Below are 20,640 nucleotides of genomic sequence, written 5' to 3'. Positions count from 1 at the left end.
TCTTTTTTTAAATCTTATGTAAATCATATACATACAAATATTTCAATCAACAAGAGGGCTTAATACAGACTCATCAAGATGACTTTATATTAACACAATCTTTTAAATGCTTAATTTAGCTTTAACGAACCTTTGTTTCCTGTTTTAAAATCTTGAATTATTTATTGATTTATTGCTTGTTATTTGTTCGTGTATAACTATTCTATAAGTATATATATATATATATATAATATATATAGGTACATGAAGTATATCTAAAAATATAGTTTAGTTAGTGTAAAATTAATAATTTTTGCATACACTATATAACAATTGCTAATTAGTTTCTACAATATATATATATATAAATTTAAAAAGTACTTTCATACTTTGTACAAAGGCAATTCGTTCATATTTTGTTTTGTTTTTGTTTTTTTTTTTCTTTCGATTCAACTTTTGATGAAAAAAAGTCCGTAATATTGTCCTGGTATATGTATGTATGTATATAGATCAAAAAATTCGTCGTTTAAAAACTAATTGTTCACAGAAAAATTTTGGATATTTTGCTATATAGTTGAGCATTTTGTTCCTTTTTTGTTTGTTTGTTTAAGTCTTTAGTCAATGAAAATGTTTTGTGTCTTTCGTAATGCTACAAGTAGATACGTACATATGTATATATATATATAAAATATATATATATTTTTAATCACAAATAAAGCTATGCCAATTTTGAAATGGCAAATTAGTTAATATATCGTTGGTCAATCGGGTCTGCCGCCGATAGAGCCCTCTTTCTGCTTAAACTTTGTAGAGTATTTGTAAAAGTCGGACATTTCGAAGGGTTTGGTTACCTCCTTGTAGGGCTGGAAGGTGGCCCGCTGGACCACAGTCATATTTTTCGGTGATTCTATGCGTATATCTGGCGATAAGACCGCCGTGGCCGCAGCTAATGGAGGCGACACTAGAGCCGTTTGCACTGGACTCAATGCCCCAGCTCCAGGTCCATTATTATTATTATTACTACTACTACTATTATTATTATTGTTATTATTATTATTGTTGTTTACTGGCGGTGGTCTAGGTGGCGGTGTGGGCTGCTGCATTTGATTCGGTTTTGGTGGTAAATTTCGAAACGCTGGTATATCTAATGGTTCGAGAGGATACGATGCCGATATGCCTATAGTTTGTTCCATAGCATTCAGATATGAGGTGGATTGACTTAGCAACGCTTTGGAGCTGGTATTTATAGCATAGCTGGGGCTAGGATAACTATGATGAGTTGAGGGACGTTGATTTGATGACATCGAGTAATGACGGGCGGTTGATCCAGCCCCAGCCACAGACATTGATTGTGAGGATAGTTTGACTCTAGTGGGTTTTCCATTATTGTTATTATTACTATTGCCGGCGGCAGCGGAGGCGGAGAGGGCTGCTGGACTGTGCGGCGTTTCCAATTGCCTGATTACAGCTGGACCATCTAATGACGACTCCAACCATTGCTTGGGCTTGGGTTTCTTCTCAATGCTTGAGATATCCTCGCCGGATTGGGCAGCATAACGATTTGAGGCAAGCATATCACTTGACTGAGACTTTACATCGATAATGCCGACACCCAGCACATGATGAGGCGGGGGTGTTAATGGAGGGTAGGCAATATGAGACTGTGAACGCCAGCGATATTGCTGCTGCTGCTGCTGTTGCTGGTGGTGGTGGTGCTGCTGCTGCTGTTGCTGTGGATCGATTTCCACCGATATGTAACTGGGCGCCAGTGAGATTGCATCCAGTTGACGTGGCGAGGACATTGGAGATACATATTTCTTAATATTCTGACTGGACTTGATGAAACCACCCTCCGTGTAGCTCTGATGTGTGGGCGATAGATAATATTTATCGCATTGCACTATAATCGGTTGCTGCTGCGGCGCCACTTGTGGAGGCTGCCTCAGTGTGGCCACATTTGATGAATTCGCCGAATACATGACGTCAGATGAATGCATTTGATTGCGCGTATATGTTGCTGTGGTCATCTGTTGCTGATAATGCGGCCTCATGTATTGCATTTGATTGGGTGTGGGGGTGGGACGCTTCTTTAGAGCACTCTTCACTAGGGGTGGAGGATGCTGCTGCTGTGACTGGGCCACGCCTATGATTAACATATCGCCGCCTCCGCCTACGCCACCTCCACTCGGTTGATAATTATCATATTCTGAGCTGCGATTCGATAATGTTTCCGATTGTCTATTGTTGTTGTTATTAATATTATTAGAATAATTCGAGTTTGTCTGTTGACTTTCGCGACTCTCGCGACTGGTGGTGCTCTGTTTTCTTCTCAATATCGAACTGCTGGAGCTACTGCCCGCCTGCATCTCCTTATTGAAGGCCTGCAATTGCTGCTCATTTTTATATTGCTGGGCCAATTGTTTAAATAATTCATCTATTGTCATATGCTCATAGTTGCCATTGATAATTGCCGCCTCCTGTTTCTGTATCTGCTGCAATAACCAACTATTCTCGCTTAATCTCGACTCTAGGGCATGTTTGCGCGCCTCCAAGACGTCACGTTTGCTTTTCAAATCGTCATCGTTGTTATTGTTGATATTGTTATTGTTGTTGGTGAAACTATTATTAATTTGCTGTTGGGTGTGGTTGTTGCAGTTGTTGATGTTGCTGGTGGTGCTGTTGTTTGTGGTGCTGGTGCTGGTAGTTGGCGTTTCTTCCTCATCTTTAAGACTGGCCATTATTCTGCTCTTGGGCACCTTCAATTGCATCGCCAGCGGTTCTCTGCTTCTTCCTCTTGTGGTTGGGGCGGAGGGCAGTGGATGCAGTGAATGCGGATGCGGATGCGGGGGTGCTATTTTGTGGTCCTAGAAAAGACACAAGCGCAGTCTTTGATCAGTTCAGAATCAGAATTTAGATTACTCTCTCTGCATTCTTGTTTATTTTGTTAGCATTTGGAATTTGTTTTGTTTTTGTATTAGAAGATGTGCAGTAGTAGTTTATTTTTGTATTATATGTACAAAGATGTAAGAGTATCCTCTATTATTAAATTTTTTTTTATTCTTTTGGTTTTTTAAAATATCATTTCCACGCACCACAACCACCAACCAACTGCAAGAGTTTTATGAAGCATTTTCTTTTCGTTTTGTGTATGTGAAAGGTTTGCCCGAAATATAAATGAATAAACAAAATGTATCTGACTGACCACCAACACCCGCCGCCACCCACCACCAATCCAGCAAGATCTATATCACAACAAAAACTCATGGAGCAAATTTTTTTAGGTGGTTCGCGACCTTCATTAAACATTATGCGGTGAAGTGACTTAATGGCGAACGTGAAAACTTAGATCCTAAGTGCTAATACAGTGGCTTATCGTAATGGTGGGATCTTTGTACACACACACACACACACACAGAGAGAGAAACAGAGAGAGAGAGAGAGAGAGAGACATATGTACATATGTATTTAGTACTATGATTTATCCAGCAAGATTGATAGCAATCATTTGAATTAATGGAAAAGGTTGTTTATCCTTTACAGAAAGTTTCCATGATGATAAATCCCCTTTTTACTGTACCCAACCCTTTATGAGTGTGCTGACTAAAAGATACAGGGTGCAGTACCAATTGATGGATCTTTGGTTTAAATGATCGAAATTGTTCAATACGAAATACAATTGTGCGCCCACTGTATAAAATGTATAAACAAAACAAACACACACACACATTGGCATACAACACACCCTCCCGTATGAGAGATCATAAGAACAACGAGAACGGCAACAACAACAACAAGCAACTACACTTAACATGTAAGAGAGAAAATGGAATGTATAATTTACAAACATTGACCGATTGTAAGGAAACCCAAACACACATCAGTTTACTTAAGAAGTAAATCAATTGATAAAAAAATATTTATCAAAGAAAAGGAAAGAAAGACAAACTCACCTACAACTTTAAAACTCTCTGGCTTTGCCTCTTGATATTTCCAAAATGCTGTTTATTGGCTTGGCCTCATGATACAAAGTTTTTTTTTCACATCGAAACCGCCTGGAGAAGCGAGATGAAATAAAAAAAAAAAACAAACGTTAATTTAGTACTTCTCATTTAAAAAAAATAAAACAAAACACAATAAAAAAACTAATTGGCCAAAACAACAGTTACCCAGGTGAAGAGCGCACACCTTGTGTCTTTTGTTGTTTTCTTCTTTCTTCCTTCTTGTTCTTCTTTTCCTCCTTTTATTGCTATCGCATAGCGTCGCTGACGCCGCGTCGTCACTGTACTCCGTGCCCAATTCGAGAACAACTGCTGCGTTTCGCTTATCCACTCAATGTTTTTGTTATTAATTGAATTAGTTTTGAGCAATTGAAATGCATCACTTGAATTTGTTAATAACTAAATGGAAAACAATTGAGCAAATGAAATTAAGAAAAAAAACTCCGACAGCACGACTTTTCCGCTAGAAAACAAAAACAACAATGAAAAAAAATATTGGTATCCCAGCAAGCACTCAGAGCATTTAGATTACCCAACGAACAAAATTTGTTGACTGAAAAATTTATGTGATATGAAATATTCAAATTGAGGTCATCCTAGTATTGCTAATTTTAAAATCAGGACCATTATAGAAACTGGGAATATGGTAATATTATAAAGTTTTTATTTTAGTCATAGTCAAAATACGGCTAGGCAAACTATCGATAACACTATCGATATATTTTGGGTTATGAGAAGCGATGATTCCCAGTATATGAACCACTATTTTTTTGTGGTTGTCAGTGTTGCATATTGCCGTAAACTCCAGTGTTGCATTCCGGCACATGGTAAAACGCATTGCAGCTGCAAGTGAAGGTATTACAATAGACACAAATGGTTAAATTATATAAATTGCTGTGTTAAACGGAGTGAAATTAAAGACGCATTTATGTCATTACAGTTGTTAAAAGCGCTAAATCAATTGCGCAGCACCAGAAGCCTTTTATATCATCTGCAAAGCCCAACGTGGACCAGTAATTGCGATCACATTGCCAACAAAGCAATAGCGGCAACCGGAAAAGTATTTTTCACAACTACAACAACAACATCAGCCACACTGACATCTCCCACACCATCACAAAGTTGGGGTACCAAGAAACAGAAACGTAGCGTTAAATTGCGAGCCGCCGCTGCAGATTTCATCATGTCCAATCCAGAGATTGAGAAGCAACTCGCTCCTCTTAGAGAGCGCGTCCAGGAACAAGGCAACCTGGTCAGGGAGCTGAAGGCAAAGGGAGCAGCAGAGCTGGATGTTAAGAAAGCCGTCGCCGAATTGAAAGTGCGAAAGAAACTGTTGGAAGAGAAGGAACTAGCACTAACACCCAGTGTGGTTAGCTTCGACAGAGCTAAGATGGAAGATCTGCTAAAGCGTCGTTTCTTCTACGATCAAAGTTTTGCCATTTACGGTGGCATAACAGGTCAATACGACTTTGGTCCCATGGGATGTGCTTTGAAATCGAACATTCTTAGTCTATGGAGGCAATATTTTGCTTTGGAGGAGCAAATGCTGGAGGTGGACTGCTCTATATTGACGCCAGAACCCGTCCTAAAGGCATCGGGTCATGTGGAACGTTTTGCCGATCTTATGGTGAAAGACGTCAAGACAGGTGAATGCTTCCGGTTGGATCATTTAATCAAACAGGCTCTGGAAAAGTTGTGCAAAGCCAAGGAGGCCACTGCTGAGCTTAAGGCCGAGTGCGAGGACATTATCATCAAACTGGATGGCTACAATAAGCAGGAATTGGCTGATATATTAAGCAAATTTAATATCAAATCACCATTGACAGGCAACGATCTAACCGAACCAATTGAATTTAATCTTATGTTTGCCACGCAAATAGGACCAACTGGCTTGGTCAAGGGATTTTTGCGTCCAGAGACCGCACAGGGCATTTTCGTCAACTTTAAACGGCTACTAGAATTTAACCAGGGTAAGCTGCCCTTTGCTGTGGCCCAAATTGGCAACTCTTTCCGTAATGAGATTTCGCCCAGATCGGGATTAATACGAGTGCGAGAGTTTACAATGGCAGAAATTGAACATTTCTGTGATCCCACCCAAAAGGATTATCCGAAGTTTGTGAATGTTAAGCAGGAAGTGATGACCTTGTACTCTGCCTGCAATCAAATGGATGGTAAATCGGCTCAACAATTATCAATTGGCGAGGCCGTTGGCTCATCCTTGGTGGCCAATGAAACTCTGGGCTATTACATGGCCCGCATTCAGCAATTTTTGTTGGCTATTGGTATTAAGCCCGAGTGCCTGAGGTTCCGTCAACACATGAGCAATGAGATGGCTCATTATGCCTGCGATTGTTGGGATGCCGAGATTCTCACCTCCTACGGTTGGGTCGAGTGTGTCGGCTGTGCGGACCGCAGTGCCTACGATTTGGGTCAGCATACGTCTGCAACAGGAGTACGACTAGTAGCTGAAAAGCGTTTGCCTGCTCCAAAAACCATAGAAGTTAGTGAAATTGTGCCCAATAAGCAAGCGTTAGGCAAAACCTTTAAGAAGGAGGCCAAAACAATTACCGAGGCTTTGGCCAAACTCACTCTGGAAGAGATCAACCAAGTTGAGGAGCAGCTAACGAACAAAGGTCATTATAAGCTGACCCTAACGGATGGATCTGCCCATCAACTGGAAAAGGACACAATCCAGGTGAAGCGATCTTCAAAAACCATTCATGTCGAAGAATTCATACCGAGCGTGGTCGAGCCCTCCTTTGGCATAGGTCGCATTATGTATGCTTTGCTTGAACACAATTTCCAATGCCGCGATGGTGATGAACAGCGTTGCTATTTCACTCTGCCTCCGATAATTTCTCCTCTCAAGTGTTCTATTCTCCCATTATCTAATAATGCTGATTTTCAACCATTTACTCAACAATTGTCTTCATCTTTAACGAAGGCGGAACTCTCTCACAAAGTAGATGACTCCAGTGGCTCAATTGGACGTCGATATGCAAGAACCGATGAGATAGCCATTCCCTATGGCATCACAGTCGATTTTGATACACTTAAAACTCCGCACACTGTGACCCTCAGAGATCGGGATAGCATGAAGCAAGTACGTGTTGGTGTGGAAGAAGTTGTTGGTGTCGTCAAGGATTTGGCCACAGCGAAAGTTAAATGGGAAGATATTTTACAAAAATATCCCATCTTTGAGCAACAAGAGGCCACTAAGTAACAAACAAAACAATTATGTTGATTATGATGAACAGGAGTTTTCTATTTCGACGTGCTTATTTATGCATTTATAATAATTTTTGATATTTGGATTAATAGTTGTACACAACAATAAAAAAAACAAATATGCTTCTGCCTATAATGCTGATTATAAAAATAACTATTCGTTTTAATTTTTGAATGCCAAACTACCGTTATCATGATGCATTTTAAAATTGAAAATTATAATCGTTTACCAACTCTGGATTCAATTTATCGGTAAGCTGTGCCCGATAAATTAACTAAGTTAACTTAAGTTTAGTTACTAATTAAGTTCGTTTGCCTAAATAAATGGAATCACTAACTAATTTAGGTCTTTGCATTATTCTTACTATATATGCATTTCCACTCTCTCATCGATATCGATTTTGCAACAGTTCTATCGATAATTGCAAATTAAAGATTTCCATGTGTTTCGGTAAATCCCTACCGCGCCACGTGCAAAAAAAAATAAAATAAAACAAAATAAAAAACGGCGCAATTTTGTTAAATCGGTGCAAGCGTGTTAGTCATTAGCAACATTGAAGATAGCTATACTGGCGTCTTTGTTGCCAATTGAATAGAAAACAGTGATAGCAATCTTATTAACGCGCGAAAATAATGAAATATATCTTAGTTACTGGCGGCGTTATTAGTGGCGTCGGTAAAGGCGTTATTGCTTCCTCGTTTGGGACATTATTAAAGTCCTGTGGCTTGGGTGTCACATCAATTAAAATTGATCCCTATATAAATATAGATGCGGGAACATTTTCACCATATGAACATGGTAAGTGCGGAACTAAATACGAAAAAAAACATATGTACATATGTATAATATAGTAGAAAAGAAATATATTTAGGAAAATTTGGCAAATTTTCAATATGATTTCCCTGTATATGTGTGTCTATATGCAGGAATGCATGCATGTATCTATGCATGTGCCTCGTCTGGCTTGTGTTTTGTGTATGTGTGTGTATTTGTCGCATTGGCGAAAAAAAGGAAGAAATAAATTGATGCTGTTTTGGTTGTTGTTGCCAAAGGTCACGAGGCATGTTGCAACTAAGTGAGAGAGAGACAACTACACTATTGCTTCGGTTATCAGCTGGTGTGCCGCGTTGCTCTCTGTTGCTCTCTATCACCGTAGCAACAACAACAAACCGCACGTGTTTTGGTTTATTTCTCTAATTTTTCATTAATAATTAATATTTAAGTAATTGATTATAATCAAAAACAATAAAAAGAAAACATTTGTATAAGAAATACTATTGGTTGCTTTGCAATTCTTTGCATAAAAAATAAAATTACAGGTACATGGCATCGCCGCACTCTCTTGCTAAGTATCTTATTTCTCTTTCTTCCTCCCTTTACCCCTCCTCGTGGACGCCATCAAAATGGGGGTTCTCGTGGCTGTACCCTGTAAAGGATACTTTAAAAATGTCATTCATATCATGTTAAATTGTATGCATATCTGCATATATTCTTTTTTGTCTTATGTACGTAAATTGGGCTTGTTTCCAATTTCGTGAGGTAAATTTGAAGTCTGTTTTTATCATTGGGCCGCCGCAAGGTGTGCTATTATAGGGCATTCAAAAGTCTATGCCTCTGAATTCAATGTGAGAATTTTTTTTGTTGTTGTTTTGGTTTTGTTGTGCTTGACATTGAAACCGAAAGTTTGTTTTTATTTCAAGTTTCCGTTTTCTTTGCTGTTTTCCTTTTGCTTTGTAATTTTGTTTTCTATACTTTTGTTGTCTGAGGTTATTGAATTGCCTGTGCGTAAGAGAGAGGTAGAGAGTAGTAAGCTTAGCAACATATATGTATATTACACTAATGATAACGGTACTTTTTTTAATTGAGAGCCTGTACTGTACCGTTTTTGTTTTGAGCTTTTTAACTTCCAACTCTGCCGTTGGACTTGACTCAGCAGGAAGAGAGGGAGAGATGGTTATTCAAAGTTTTCCCTCTTTTAAAGGGTTTGGGTCGCCGCCAACAACAGAAATTTGTTTATGCAATGCGCCAATGCAATTACATACTTTGTCTCTCTGTGTGTGTGTGCGGGTATGTGGGTGTGGGTGAGTGGGTGGGTGGTGGGTGGATGATGCAGTGGTACGTGTGACCCTCTCGGCATTTTGGGGTCGATTTGTCTGTACTTTTGTTGCAATGCCTCCTTAATTACAGTGAATATCCGAACAGGTAGAATGTTCTGCAACTAGAACATTGATCCTTACTTTGCTTACTCGTGATAGATTCGGTGGTAGTAATTAAACTCTTGGTCCTGTCCACATTGTCCACATTTATGTGTTAAGCTTTAAAAAGAGAGAGTGTTGGCCCCCATTTTCAAATCAATTTGAATTTGGTGGGAAGGTGGCCCAATGGGGATCTGCTGCTTGGCCAGTCAAACGGTGGCGGCCTGTCATTTGCAATTTTTCGTGTGCGTGTGTATGTGTGTGGGACCCGCTTCTCTTTTTGGGGGGTCGATTGCATTCCTGATGCACATGTGTGTGCATTTCTGCTCATTTATTGTGCGTGTGTGTGGTAAAAAGGGGGTGGGGATGAAGTTAAGGGGAGGGGGTGCTGGGCAAACTTCTCTTTACGCTGTCACCGTCGACGTAGGCGTAAGCGTAGGCGTTGACGTCGACGTCAACTGATGCGGCACATGCGTGTACGCGTGTGCTTCATTTGTTTTGCGTTAATTTTGCAGAGTGTGGGATGCCAAATGGGTCGCCATATTGCCCAGCCGGACCCTCCTGCTTCAAGGCTGGCGCTTTGGCACACACACACAAACACACATTCGCATACACACTCAAGGGTGTCTTTAGCTTGAGAGTTGTTGCTGTTTTTGGTGTGCGTTCCAGCTATGTTGTTTCAAGTTGAGTTCTCGCTTTTGTGCTTGTCACTCCTCCGGCATAGTCATAGCCAGAGCCAGAGCCAAAGGCAGAGCCAGGCAGCCACTCCACCTTCTGCTTCTGCTTCTTCTTCTCATCGCCGTTATGGTAGCCAGCCAACATTAGCGTTTTTAGCCACACAAAGAAGAGGCAGCAGCGTCTGGTGCCTGCTTGCTTTAGCTTCATTCGTTCCTTCTTCCATCTCATATCCCCATATCCATCCCATTCCCCATACCATACATTCGTCGTTTGTCCGTCTGTTTGGGCCCCGTCATCGACGCGTCAACATCGTTAGCAGCTGTTGCTCTTTGCGCTGTGCCATTAACTTGCCTTGCCGCCGCCGCCGCTGCTGTTGGCTGTTGCCGTTGCCTTTACTGCCTTCCTCCTCCATTCCCTCCCCCTCCTCCTACTCCATCAACTACTTCTCCATCATCGCTTCAACATTCTGTTTCAGGCCTTGCATTTGCTTTTCTGCTCGCGCATTCGTTACGCTCACGTTTTCGCGACGACGACGACGACAATAATGCCCTGATGCCTGCTGCCTGCTGCCAGTGCCAAAGCCAGAGCAAAAGCCAGTGCCTCTGCTGTCGTTGCCGCCACCGCCGCCTGATGCGTGCCTGTATACATATGTATATGTGTGTGTGTGTGTGTGTGTGTGTGTGTGTGTGTGTACAAAAATTAAATGGAAAATACCATTTCGTCGTCGTCGTTGATGTTGCTTTTACTGTTGTTGTTGTTGTTGTTGTTGCTGTTACTGCTGCTACATAGCAGGATGTGGCCGTTGCTACGCTCTGGCTGCTCACCTCCTCAACACCCCTCCTCCGCCTCCTCCCCCCACAAACATCTCTCTTTCTCTCACTCTTCTCTGCCCTACCCATTTCTTACACACGCACCCAAGTTTTATATATGCCTATATGTAGGTGTGTGTGTGTGTGTGTGTCTGCTATGGCTTCATAAGTTTCAATCTTAGGCCAAGTTCTTCTTACAAATGAAATATTTGCTAAAATATTTGCTCAGGTTTCGTCTATATGTATGTTTTAAAACCTTAAATATTGCAGCTCTAGATGGTCAACAGAAATCATACTCAAATCCCCAAAACAATTATAAATAACTAAAGAGATGGGGATCATTTCTTTTTGGCGCCATTTGATAACCTTTTGTAATAACTAAAAAGTGGGCTTAGATCAAGGGTATACGATTTCATCGACTACTACTCAATGAAGAGAGACTAAGACAGAGAAGGAGAAAAGGTAGAAGATCCTTATCGAAATAACGATCGATCCTTTCGAAGTTCATTGAAGGAAACATTGATACTGACAAATTCACATTACACCTCGTGCCGCGGACGCTCTGCTGCCAAATAATGTCTGGGGGCATCCAAAAATGTTTGCATTCAGCATTCGGAGTCCCCTTCCCACCCCTCAGAAGGGGGGCAATAGTTGGCGTTGCGTCGCATTAGATTGGACGAACGATTCGCTTTATAGCGTTGCACGCTGACTACTGCCCTGAACTGGACTGGCTTGGTCTGGCTGGCTGGCTGGCTGGCACTCTGCCTGCTGCCGCCTACCTCCTGTGTCGCGTGATTTTAACGAGCCTCCGCCTTCTCATCCTCATCCTCATCCTCAACATCATCCTCATACTCATACTCATCCGGCAGCCAACTCACCATGGTTTATGCTTTCCACTCGCTCGCTTCCGCGCGTTGATTGTCGTTGCTGGCGTTGTTGCTGTTGTTGTTGTTGTTGTTGTTGGTGTTATTGTCGTTTTGCGCATGCAGCAGGCAAGCAGACCACCGGCACCACCTCTCCACACAAACACTTACACACAGACAGACGGTCTATGGCTTTTGTGTGTGTGTGTGTGTGTGTGTGTGCGTGCTGGTTGCTGGTGCTGGTGGATAGCCGGCAAATGTCGGCGTCGCGCAATAATATGCCCAAAAGCAGCAGCAGCAGCAACAACAGGCAGAAGCAGAAGCAGGCTGGCAACGATGGCGGCGGCCGTTTTTAGCGTTTGTGCGCCCCCCAAAACGAACACCAACACGAATGTACAATACATAATGCATGTGTGTGTGTGTGTGTGTCAGTGTCTGGATGTTGTCCGTGTGTCGCGCCGGCAAAAGCTTGTGGCGTGGCTTTGACTCGCCTGGGCCTCGCTGGCGTATTTTTTTTTTTTTTGCGTTTCTGTTTTTTTTTTTCTGTTTTATTTTTTTTGCTGCCTGTCAGCCAGCCTCGTCGGTCGTTTCAGCTGCCGCTAGTTGGCACGTTTTGTTGGCTCGTTGGCTGGCTGGCTGGCTGGATGGCTGGCTGGCTGGCTTTTGGGCGGCGTCAACGGCAGCGGCGGCGCTTCGCACTTTGCTCTGCTGAATTTTCAATTTCAGTTGTAAGCTGACTGCAATCAGCAGTGGTTCGCATTGGTTTCGGTATATTTCTGTCGCGTTACGCGCTCTCGGACACACAATAAAACAACCGACCGCGCGCGTTGTGCCGTGCGGTGCCGTGGCCGTGCCTTTTGACAAATATCATAAACTTGACAACAACAACAACAACAACACCAATAACAACAATAACAAAATCAACTGTAGCAACAACAAAAACAAGAAAACGGTAACCCCTACACGAGCGCGCCTACAACCGCCCACCGCCCCCTCCCTCGCATAGCGTTGCTGACCTCACACTCTCTCTCTCTCTCTCTCTCAATCTGTCTCACTCACTCTCCACCCCCTCACCCGTACTACCAATGTGTTACTGCTGGGACTATGATTCGCGCTCAAATTTTTGCATGTGTGCTCAGTGAAAAGCATGAAGAAGTGGTGGGAGGGGGGAGGGATTGAAGTGTAGAAGGGGGGGAAAGACCAACACATTATCGATTTTATATAGAGCAACAAACAACACAAAACAACACAACAGAACAGAATAACAAAAACAAAAAAATAAAAAGGAAATACAGCCGCAACTTTTTAAGCTAACTGTAGTTTGAAATCCTCCCCCTCCCCCCTCACTGCATTGCTACCTCGTGATACTTTGTGCTAATTTTAATGACACTTATAGTTGGAGAAGGTTGAGCAGCAGCAGCAGCAGGTCGGTCGGTTTTAACAATGTGGCTCAATCGATACTTGGCTTAACCATCCATCATTCATTCTGTTGATGATGGTATGCAAACACACAACCACACACACACACACACACACACACACACACACAGAATGTGCATACAATTGCCAAGATCTGACCTATAAATGAAGAGTATACATATATGTACATACATATAGTCTAGAAGTTGTCTTATCAAGCAAAACCATGAGGAACGCTCTCAGACAAGACTATAGGTTAAGTCTAGCCTAGCTAGTTAGTGACTTAACCTTTTACTTGGTCCACAAGACTACGATGATGTGACCAAAATGGCAGTGACAAATTTAATATAATATCTATTCATCTAGTAGCAGTTTAGTTTTATGTTAACTTAGTCAAAGATAACAATCAAAGTGTTTTACGGAAACTCCTTTCATTTCAACTAAAAGGTAATTATAATTGTGTGTGTTTGACTGAATCGTGAGGGAAATTCCCTTCCGTCAAGAACGATATTTAAGTGCAATATGCAAGGAGGAAGTTGTCTGATTTTTCAAATACGAGAAGCACTCCGAGGGAGCTCAAAAGGTTAAATTATAACTTGATTAACTGATGGGCAACAAAGAAGGGAATAATATTTAGGCACGACCAGGGCAAAATGCATTAATTCAAGCAAATTTAAAGGTGAAACTGCAAAGCAAGTCATATAAATTGAAATACATAACTCATTTACTTCTTATCTTTCCAAGTAAATCTTGTTAGCGCATGATATGACAATTCAATAGATGATACATTGATCTAGTCGTTGACTTAGTGGGAGACCTACATATAGAACGCGTGTAGTTATTTGGAGTTCCATCATGGATAACGGAAAAGAAGTTGGATCTTCTTTCAATTGCTTTATTTTGATATAGTGTCAGCTCTATATAAAAATGAACCACTGTGTGTGTGCGTGTGTGTGTACTTCCAATTCGTTTGCCAATTTTCAATGTAGAAGAGTGGTGTGCTCTGTGTGTGACGATTCCACTGCCTATCGGACTCGACTCGACTCACTCACTCACTCAGTCACTGCCTAGTTCGGGCGCATAATTTTCCGGGGCATCGACGGCTGCCGACGGCCAACTTGTGAAATTCTTGGCTTCTAGCAGCAGCAGCAAAACAGCTCCCAGCTCCAAAGCAAAAGCACCTCGTCGGCAGCAGCTGCTCCCCGTCCTCCAGCTACCAACTAAACCCCATTCCTCCCTCCCTCCCCCCCCTTCATCTCGTTCTACTGCCTGCCAGCCTGCCTGCCTGCTTGCCGGCAGTTTTTGCACATAAAAACGGGCAACGACGAAAACGAAAATTTAACGACTGCGCAACGTGACGCATTATTTGTCTGGCTTGGTCTGGCCTGGCCTCTGTCTGACAGCCTGCAGCAGCAAGCTAGCTGCCGCCAGAAATTGCTTTTGCTCGCTGGAATATGCGCCTGTTTTGCTGCCCCCCCACATTCTGCACTCCTCTCTCATTCTACTCCAAAACCAAATCGCAAACCGAACCACCGCCATTGCCATAGCCATAGCCATAGCCATAGCTATCGCACTCTGTGCACTTCACTCCACCCCGGGGTAACCATCGACATTGCTGCCGTTTTTAGTATTTCGCACTCTGTGCACGGCTGTGGCGGCAACGGCAACGGCAATGGCAACGGCAACGGCAACAGCAACGGCGGCTATGGATGCGACTATGGCGGCGGCTGCAAACATTTTTGCATGACTGACTGAGTGCCGCCTGCGCCTGAGTCACACTCACTCACAAACACACACACACACACACATTTAGAGAGTCCACCAGACGCTGGCACTGGTCGGTCGGTCGGTCTGTGGACTGGCGTGTTTATAATTTGATTTCGCTTCTTCCTTCACTTTTTTTTTCTCTCTGTGTGTGTGTGTGTGTGTGTGTGTGTGTATGTTTTGGAAGAGACGGTGGAGCTGGAGCAGCATTTCCTGTCGCTCAGTCAGTCGCTTGCTCAGCTCGTTTGGCTGGCTGGGTCTCGCGTCTCCTATCCCGAAAGCCATGGAATCTTAATGAAGTTATTGTATAGCAAGCAGCATTTAGGCTTCATTGATGAGCTTTAAGATCGTCTGACTTTGTTGGTGGAGAGACAGACGGAAAAAGAAAACAGAGACACCGAGAGAGAGAGAGAGAGAGAGAGAGGGAGAAACTGAGACAGACAGAGAGTGAGAGAGAGAGAGAGAGACAACTTGGGCATCTGTTTTACACTTGCTAAACTATTGCCTCTTTTGTCTTTCCAACTTCATTCATTGCTAGATAAGTGAACAAGTGTTATCGACCACCCAGTTCATTTTAGTGGCTAGAGAGAGGATTGAGGGAGAATGGCACCCAAGAAGTCTACTATAGTGCTCAATGTGGAGCAATTTATACACGATATTGAAGAGAGACCGGCAATTTGGAATCGTAATTTTCATTGTAATAAAGCATTTCTCGAACAAATGTGGGATGAACTAAGCGGAGCTCACAAATTGCCGAGTAAGTTCGACCCTACCAACCCACATACCTTCCTCTCTCCCCTCATTACGTGTGTGTGTATGTTTTTTTGATAGAAATTGTTCTCAAGGCCAAATGGAAGGGCCTAAGGGATAACTTTCGAGTCGAATATAAACGTATACCACGTTCAGATAATGGCGACTTCTTAGTCGATCCCTCCGTCTTTGAGTCCAAATGGTTGCACTATTACGCTTTACTCTTTCTAAGTGAGTATCTTTTAGCCAGTTGCCAGTTTAAGATAACAATTCATCATCATCATTATCATCTTTTTAGCCGATCATATGCGTCATCGATTGCCCAAGAACGAGCAGGATCAATCGTTTTACTTTAATCAACAGAGTCAAGATTGTGAGAAAACTGTCGTGGAACCAGATCTCACAAATGGCCTAATACGTCAGCTGCAGGACAGCGATGAGGATTATGATGAGGATGACACTGAGACTGGCGATGCCGTGGGTGGTGGTAGCAGCGTCATTGGTGGTGATGCAGTGGGCGGTGGTGCCGATCCTGCTGATGGTGGTGATGCCGGTAATCAAAGTGAGGGGAGCATGGATGATTCCATGCCCACACCACCGGCAGCACATCAAAACACACAAATGAGTACCACACCGTTGCGTGCTCAATTGCTGGAGCTGGAAAAGAAGGCCGAAGACTTGAGTAAAAAACCCACACCGCCGCCACGTTTGGTGGCGATGCCAACACTGTTGGAACCGCCGCATAGTGCACACTGTGCCTCACCGCCAGTCGGAGGCGGAGCCAAGCGTTCTGTTTCACCGCCACCACTCTACAATAAGGCTCATCATCCGTTGGCATCGCTAACAGCAGCGACACATCATGCAGCCGCAGTGGCGGCAGCGGCGGCGGCGTCTAAGGAACGTAGTGAGGATTTCACCAATTCAGGGGCTGCGGCTGCGGCTGCTGCAGCAGTGACGGATCATTTGAATTTCACACAACACTCCTATGCCAATGGCTTGATACCCGCTTTAAAACTGAAGCGACCTCGTCTCTCTGAAGACAGCAATTTCAATGGTTCCTCCACAATGGATGCACCACTGGTGCCGGAAGATGATGATTATCATTATTTGCTCAGTTTGCATCCCTATATGAAACAGCTGACGGCAGCACAAAAGTTGCGTATACGCACCAAGATACAAAAATTGATATTCAAAGAACTGTACAAGGAGGATCTCGAGGAGTCCAAGTAGAATTGCTACTCAAAAAATGCAACAACAAATAATAAAACAAATATATTCCTAGGATTAAAGCTTAAGACTGTACATAGAATGCAAATTTCATCTTTCCCCCAAACTCTCTCCATCTTCTCAACCCCCGCTCCCCCCTCCACTACCTACTACTCTTGCAGCCAAGCGGCAAATCTTTAGATGTATAAGAATTATTAGTTTTAAATGTATTATGCCATATGCTATTTTATCAATTTCTAGTTGAGCGTTTCATCATCATATCCGAGAGAATATGTAGATCGGATGAACGCCATTTATATGACTAAGCACAAAAATACCTTAAATACCAATAAAAAAGAGAGTACATTTTAAGATTGGAAAAAATAATGATGATTGATTGACTTTTCATTATGACTCTAGGACAGAAAAAAGAGGTTTGTATTCTTTATAGTGTTTGTGTTTCGTTACGATGGGCAATTGTGTGATGATTTGTAAGTTTTGACTATAATAATTTTAATCAAAGTTTTGTTATACAAAATAATCTCATATCTGTATATCTTTCTTTTTAATAGGTGAAGTCTTTGTATTGGATGATGGAGCCGAAGTGGATTTAGATTTAGGCAATTATGAACGTTTTTTGGATATAACATTACATAGAGATAATAATATTACAACTGGAAAGATTTACAAATTGGTTATCGAGAAGGAAAGAACTGGCGAATATTTGGGCAAAACAGTTCAGGGTAAGTCAACAGAATAAATTTTAAATGTCAATGTCAAGTGTATATATTTCATTTCAATTTCACTTTTCAGTGGTACCCCATATTACGGATGCTATACAGGAATGGGTGGAACGTGTGGCAGAAACCCCAGTGCAGGGCACCACAAAGCCTCAAGTATGCATTGTGGAATTGGGCGGCACCATTGGCGATATAGAGGGCATGCCATTTGTGGAGGCATTTCGTCAATTTCAATTTCGTGTGAAACGTGAGAACTTCTGCGTAGCCCATGTGTCGTTGGTGCCATTGCCAAAGGCAACAGGAGAACCGAAAACGAAACCAACACAGAGCTCAGTTAGAGAACTTCGTGGCTTTGGTTTGAGTCCGGATTTAATTGTCTGTCGATCGGAGAAACCAATCGGTCTGGAGGTTAAGGAGAAAATAAGCAACTTTTGTCACGTTGGACCCGATCAGGTCATATGCATCCATGATCTTAATTCCATATATCATGTACCATTGCTAATGGAACAGAATTGTGTGATTGAGTTTCTCAATGAGCGACTTCAGCTTAATATTGATATGAACAAACGCACCAAATGCCTGCAGCAATGGCGGGATTTGGCTAGACGCACAGAAACAGTGCGCCGAGATGTTAATATTGCCATTGTGGGCAAATATACCAAGTTTACCGACTCCTATGCATCTGTAGTGAAGGCTTTGCAACATGCCGCCTTGGCCTCGAATCGCAAATTGAATTTGGTTTTCATTGAATCGTGTCAACTAGAGGTGACCACTCTGCAGAAGGAGCCCTCCAAGTATCACAAGGAATGGCAAAAGCTATGCGAAAGTGATGGCATTTTAGTGCCTGGAGGGTTCGGTTCGCGCGGCATGGAGGGCAAGATACGAGCCTGCCAATGGGCCAGAGAGAATCGCAAACCCTTGTTGGGCATTTGTTTGGGCCTGCAGGCAGCAGTCATTGAGTTTGCACGCAACAAATTGGGCCTCAAGGATGCCAACACCACAGAAATTGACCCCGAGACAGGAAATGCTTTGGTTATCGATATGCCTGAACATCATACGGGTCAATTGGGTGGCACAATGCGATTGGGTAAACGCACAACCATTTTCTCCGATAGCCCAAGCATCATCAAGCATTTGTACGGCAATCCCAAATTCATTGAGGAGCGTCATCGACATCGGTACGAAGTAAATCCCAAATATGTACCTCAACTGGAGCAGCATGGCATGATATTTGTCGGCACCGACGTCGACAAAAAACGCATGGAAATTATCGAGTTGGGTGATCATCCCTATTTCGTTGCCACCCAATATCATCCAGAATATTTGTCGCGTCCCCTGAAGCCCTCGCCTCCGTTCCTTGGACTCATTTTGGCCTCTGTGGGCAAATTAAACACCTACATACAGCGCGGATGCCGTCTATCTCCGCGACAACTATCCGATGCCTCCTCCGATGAGGAGGACACTGTTGTCGGTGATATCCTAAAAGGTCTCAAAATATCCAATACAAATGGCATCACAAACGGCCGTGGAGATGGCAGCAGCACAAGCACTTCAGACACCGAAGGCGCTTGTGGCGGTTTAAATGGTGTTACTACGAATGGTGGAGCATCCAGTGATGCAAGTGTCTAAAAGGTTGATACATTTTTCCTTTTCCTTACTTTTTTTTTTTTTTAAAACGAACGCAAAAACTGTTGGCGAGCGCGGATGAATGATAGATATATGTTTGTCAAGCTGATATATCGATGAATGTTGAAACATTGAAAAACTAAGCAAATCAAATGAACAGGTGGTGGACAGGATCTTTAAACATGTCAAAAATGGCAGTGTATAATACACATTTGCACAATGAAGAATTTTTAATTTGTTCTCGTAATCAAAGCTAGGGTATGGAATTGTCCATAATGCTTACCTTATTTTCTGTCTTTCTGTTTTTTTTCTTAACCAGGAAGCATCCTTGACCATGCTTCTTAGTCATTTTGACCTGAAATATTTCTCTTTGACTGATTGGAGATTTATTTTCGTTTCATTTGACCCCCTTAACTCTCTTCCAATCCTCTTTGCCCTCTTTTGCTATCTTTAACCTTACATGTCGATGGTGTTTTGCTGATTCTGTGACGTTTTTCTCTGGCGGTATTATGTCGGCTTGGAAGGACATATCTCTGCTGTGGGCCACCGTAGAGTTGTGTCGTCTCAAAAAGAAATACTGCCGCCAGAAACTTACTCACATATATCATCGAAACCATGAAGTTTCACAAGTTTTATGGATAACTGCAACATCCCGAATATAATTTCATTATAAACATTATTGAAGATCCTTTTTTTAAATACATACATATGTCGAAAGAATTTAATTCCAAAAGAAAGTTAAATGATTGCATTAGTTTTCACAGGCATTTTTAAGATCAACTTGACAAACATATATCCATTTATGCTCGCCACCGTAAAAGTTGCGACCTCGCTATATAATATTGATTTTTAACAAAACTTGTTAGTTTATATATATATATATATAAATCTCCATTTCAAAATCTTTAAATATTCTATAAGTTACATTCAATAATGTCTATAATTTAACTCAATATATATATATATATATACATACATATATTTTTAGATAAATACAAATATGAAAACAATAGAGAAAAATTGTGTTTTTGTTTTTGGTTTTTCTTGTATTTTTAAGTTTATGTATAGCGTAACATAATATTGTCCATTGTCTTTACCTTGAGTCTAGGCACCCTTTACTTTAGGTCTCTATGTACATACATATATATAGAAACTTATATGTATGTACATATATATAGAAATGTTGCTCTCAATCTTGTTTGCAAATCTAGCAGAGAATTAATCAAACGCTTCTTGATAATACTTAACGAACCCATGCCGGCTGGTGCCTGCCCCTGGGGTTGCTGTTGCGGCTGTTGCTGTCTGTGACAACAGAAGCAGACCCAATGTACAAAAATAGCCAGGCTCTCATAATGTACAATTAGCTTGGTACGGTTCTTCATGG

At 42.1% G+C, this 20,640-nt stretch overlaps 3 protein-coding genes across 8 annotated transcripts; 2 read left to right on the top strand and 1 right to left on the bottom strand.

Annotated features, from left to right (window-relative positions):
* Window positions 1–142: 142 nt before the first annotated feature.
* Window positions 143–4,458, bottom strand: LOC6646068 (myb-like protein I). Of its 2 annotated transcripts, none has more exons than XM_002068880.4 (3): window positions 4,146–4,458; window positions 3,930–4,031; window positions 143–2,843 (listed from the first exon to the last, which is right to left on the bottom strand). In XM_002068880.4, the coding sequence occupies exon 3, from the start codon at window positions 2,745–2,747 to the stop codon at window positions 741–743; it is 2,007 nt and encodes a 668-aa protein (XP_002068916.1). In that variant the 5' UTR covers window positions 2,748–2,843; window positions 3,930–4,031; window positions 4,146–4,458; the 3' UTR covers window positions 143–740. The 2 variants fall into 2 exon arrangements, with proteins under 2 accessions (XP_002068916.1, XP_023033592.1); XM_023177824.2 differs by having other exon boundaries at window positions 4,165–4,458.
* Window positions 4,459–4,774: 316 nt separating this feature from the next.
* On the top strand, window positions 4,775–7,359 carry LOC6645981 (glycine--tRNA ligase). Its single transcript, XM_015177628.3, has 2 exons — window positions 4,775–4,832; window positions 4,918–7,359. Exon 2 carries the CDS (start codon window positions 5,161–5,163, stop codon window positions 7,198–7,200), a length of 2,040 nt encoding a protein of 679 aa, XP_015033114.1. The 5' UTR covers window positions 4,775–4,832; window positions 4,918–5,160; the 3' UTR covers window positions 7,201–7,359.
* Window positions 7,360–7,634: 275 nt separating this feature from the next.
* LOC6645980 (CTP synthase) lies at window positions 7,635–19,766 on the top strand. Of its 5 annotated transcripts, none has more exons than XM_047011726.1 (4): window positions 12,682–12,703; window positions 15,473–15,691; window positions 15,766–15,915; window positions 15,983–17,277. In XM_047011726.1, the coding sequence occupies exons 2-4, from the start codon at window positions 15,538–15,540 to the stop codon at window positions 16,912–16,914; spliced, it is 1,236 nt and encodes a 411-aa protein (XP_046867682.1). In that variant the 5' UTR covers window positions 12,682–12,703; window positions 15,473–15,537; the 3' UTR covers window positions 16,915–17,277. The 5 variants fall into 5 exon arrangements, with proteins under 5 accessions (XP_002068914.2, XP_046867682.1, XP_046867681.1 ...); XM_047011725.1 differs by lacking the exon at window positions 12,682–12,703 and adding an exon at window positions 12,721–13,617; XM_002068878.4 differs by lacking the exons at window positions 12,682–12,703; window positions 15,473–15,691; window positions 15,766–15,915; window positions 15,983–17,277 and adding exons at window positions 7,635–8,004; window positions 17,463–17,633; window positions 17,704–19,766.
* The last annotated feature ends 874 nt before the right edge of the window (window positions 19,767–20,640 follow it).

Source organism: Drosophila willistoni, assembly GCF_018902025.1.
Source record: "Drosophila willistoni isolate 14030-0811.24 chromosome XR unlocalized genomic scaffold, UCI_dwil_1.1 Seg105, whole genome shotgun sequence".
Taxonomy (NCBI): Eukaryota; Metazoa; Arthropoda; class Insecta; order Diptera; family Drosophilidae; genus Drosophila; species Drosophila willistoni.
The sequence above is the reverse complement of the archived record's forward strand: the minus strand, read 5'-3'. Positions and strand labels throughout refer to the sequence as shown.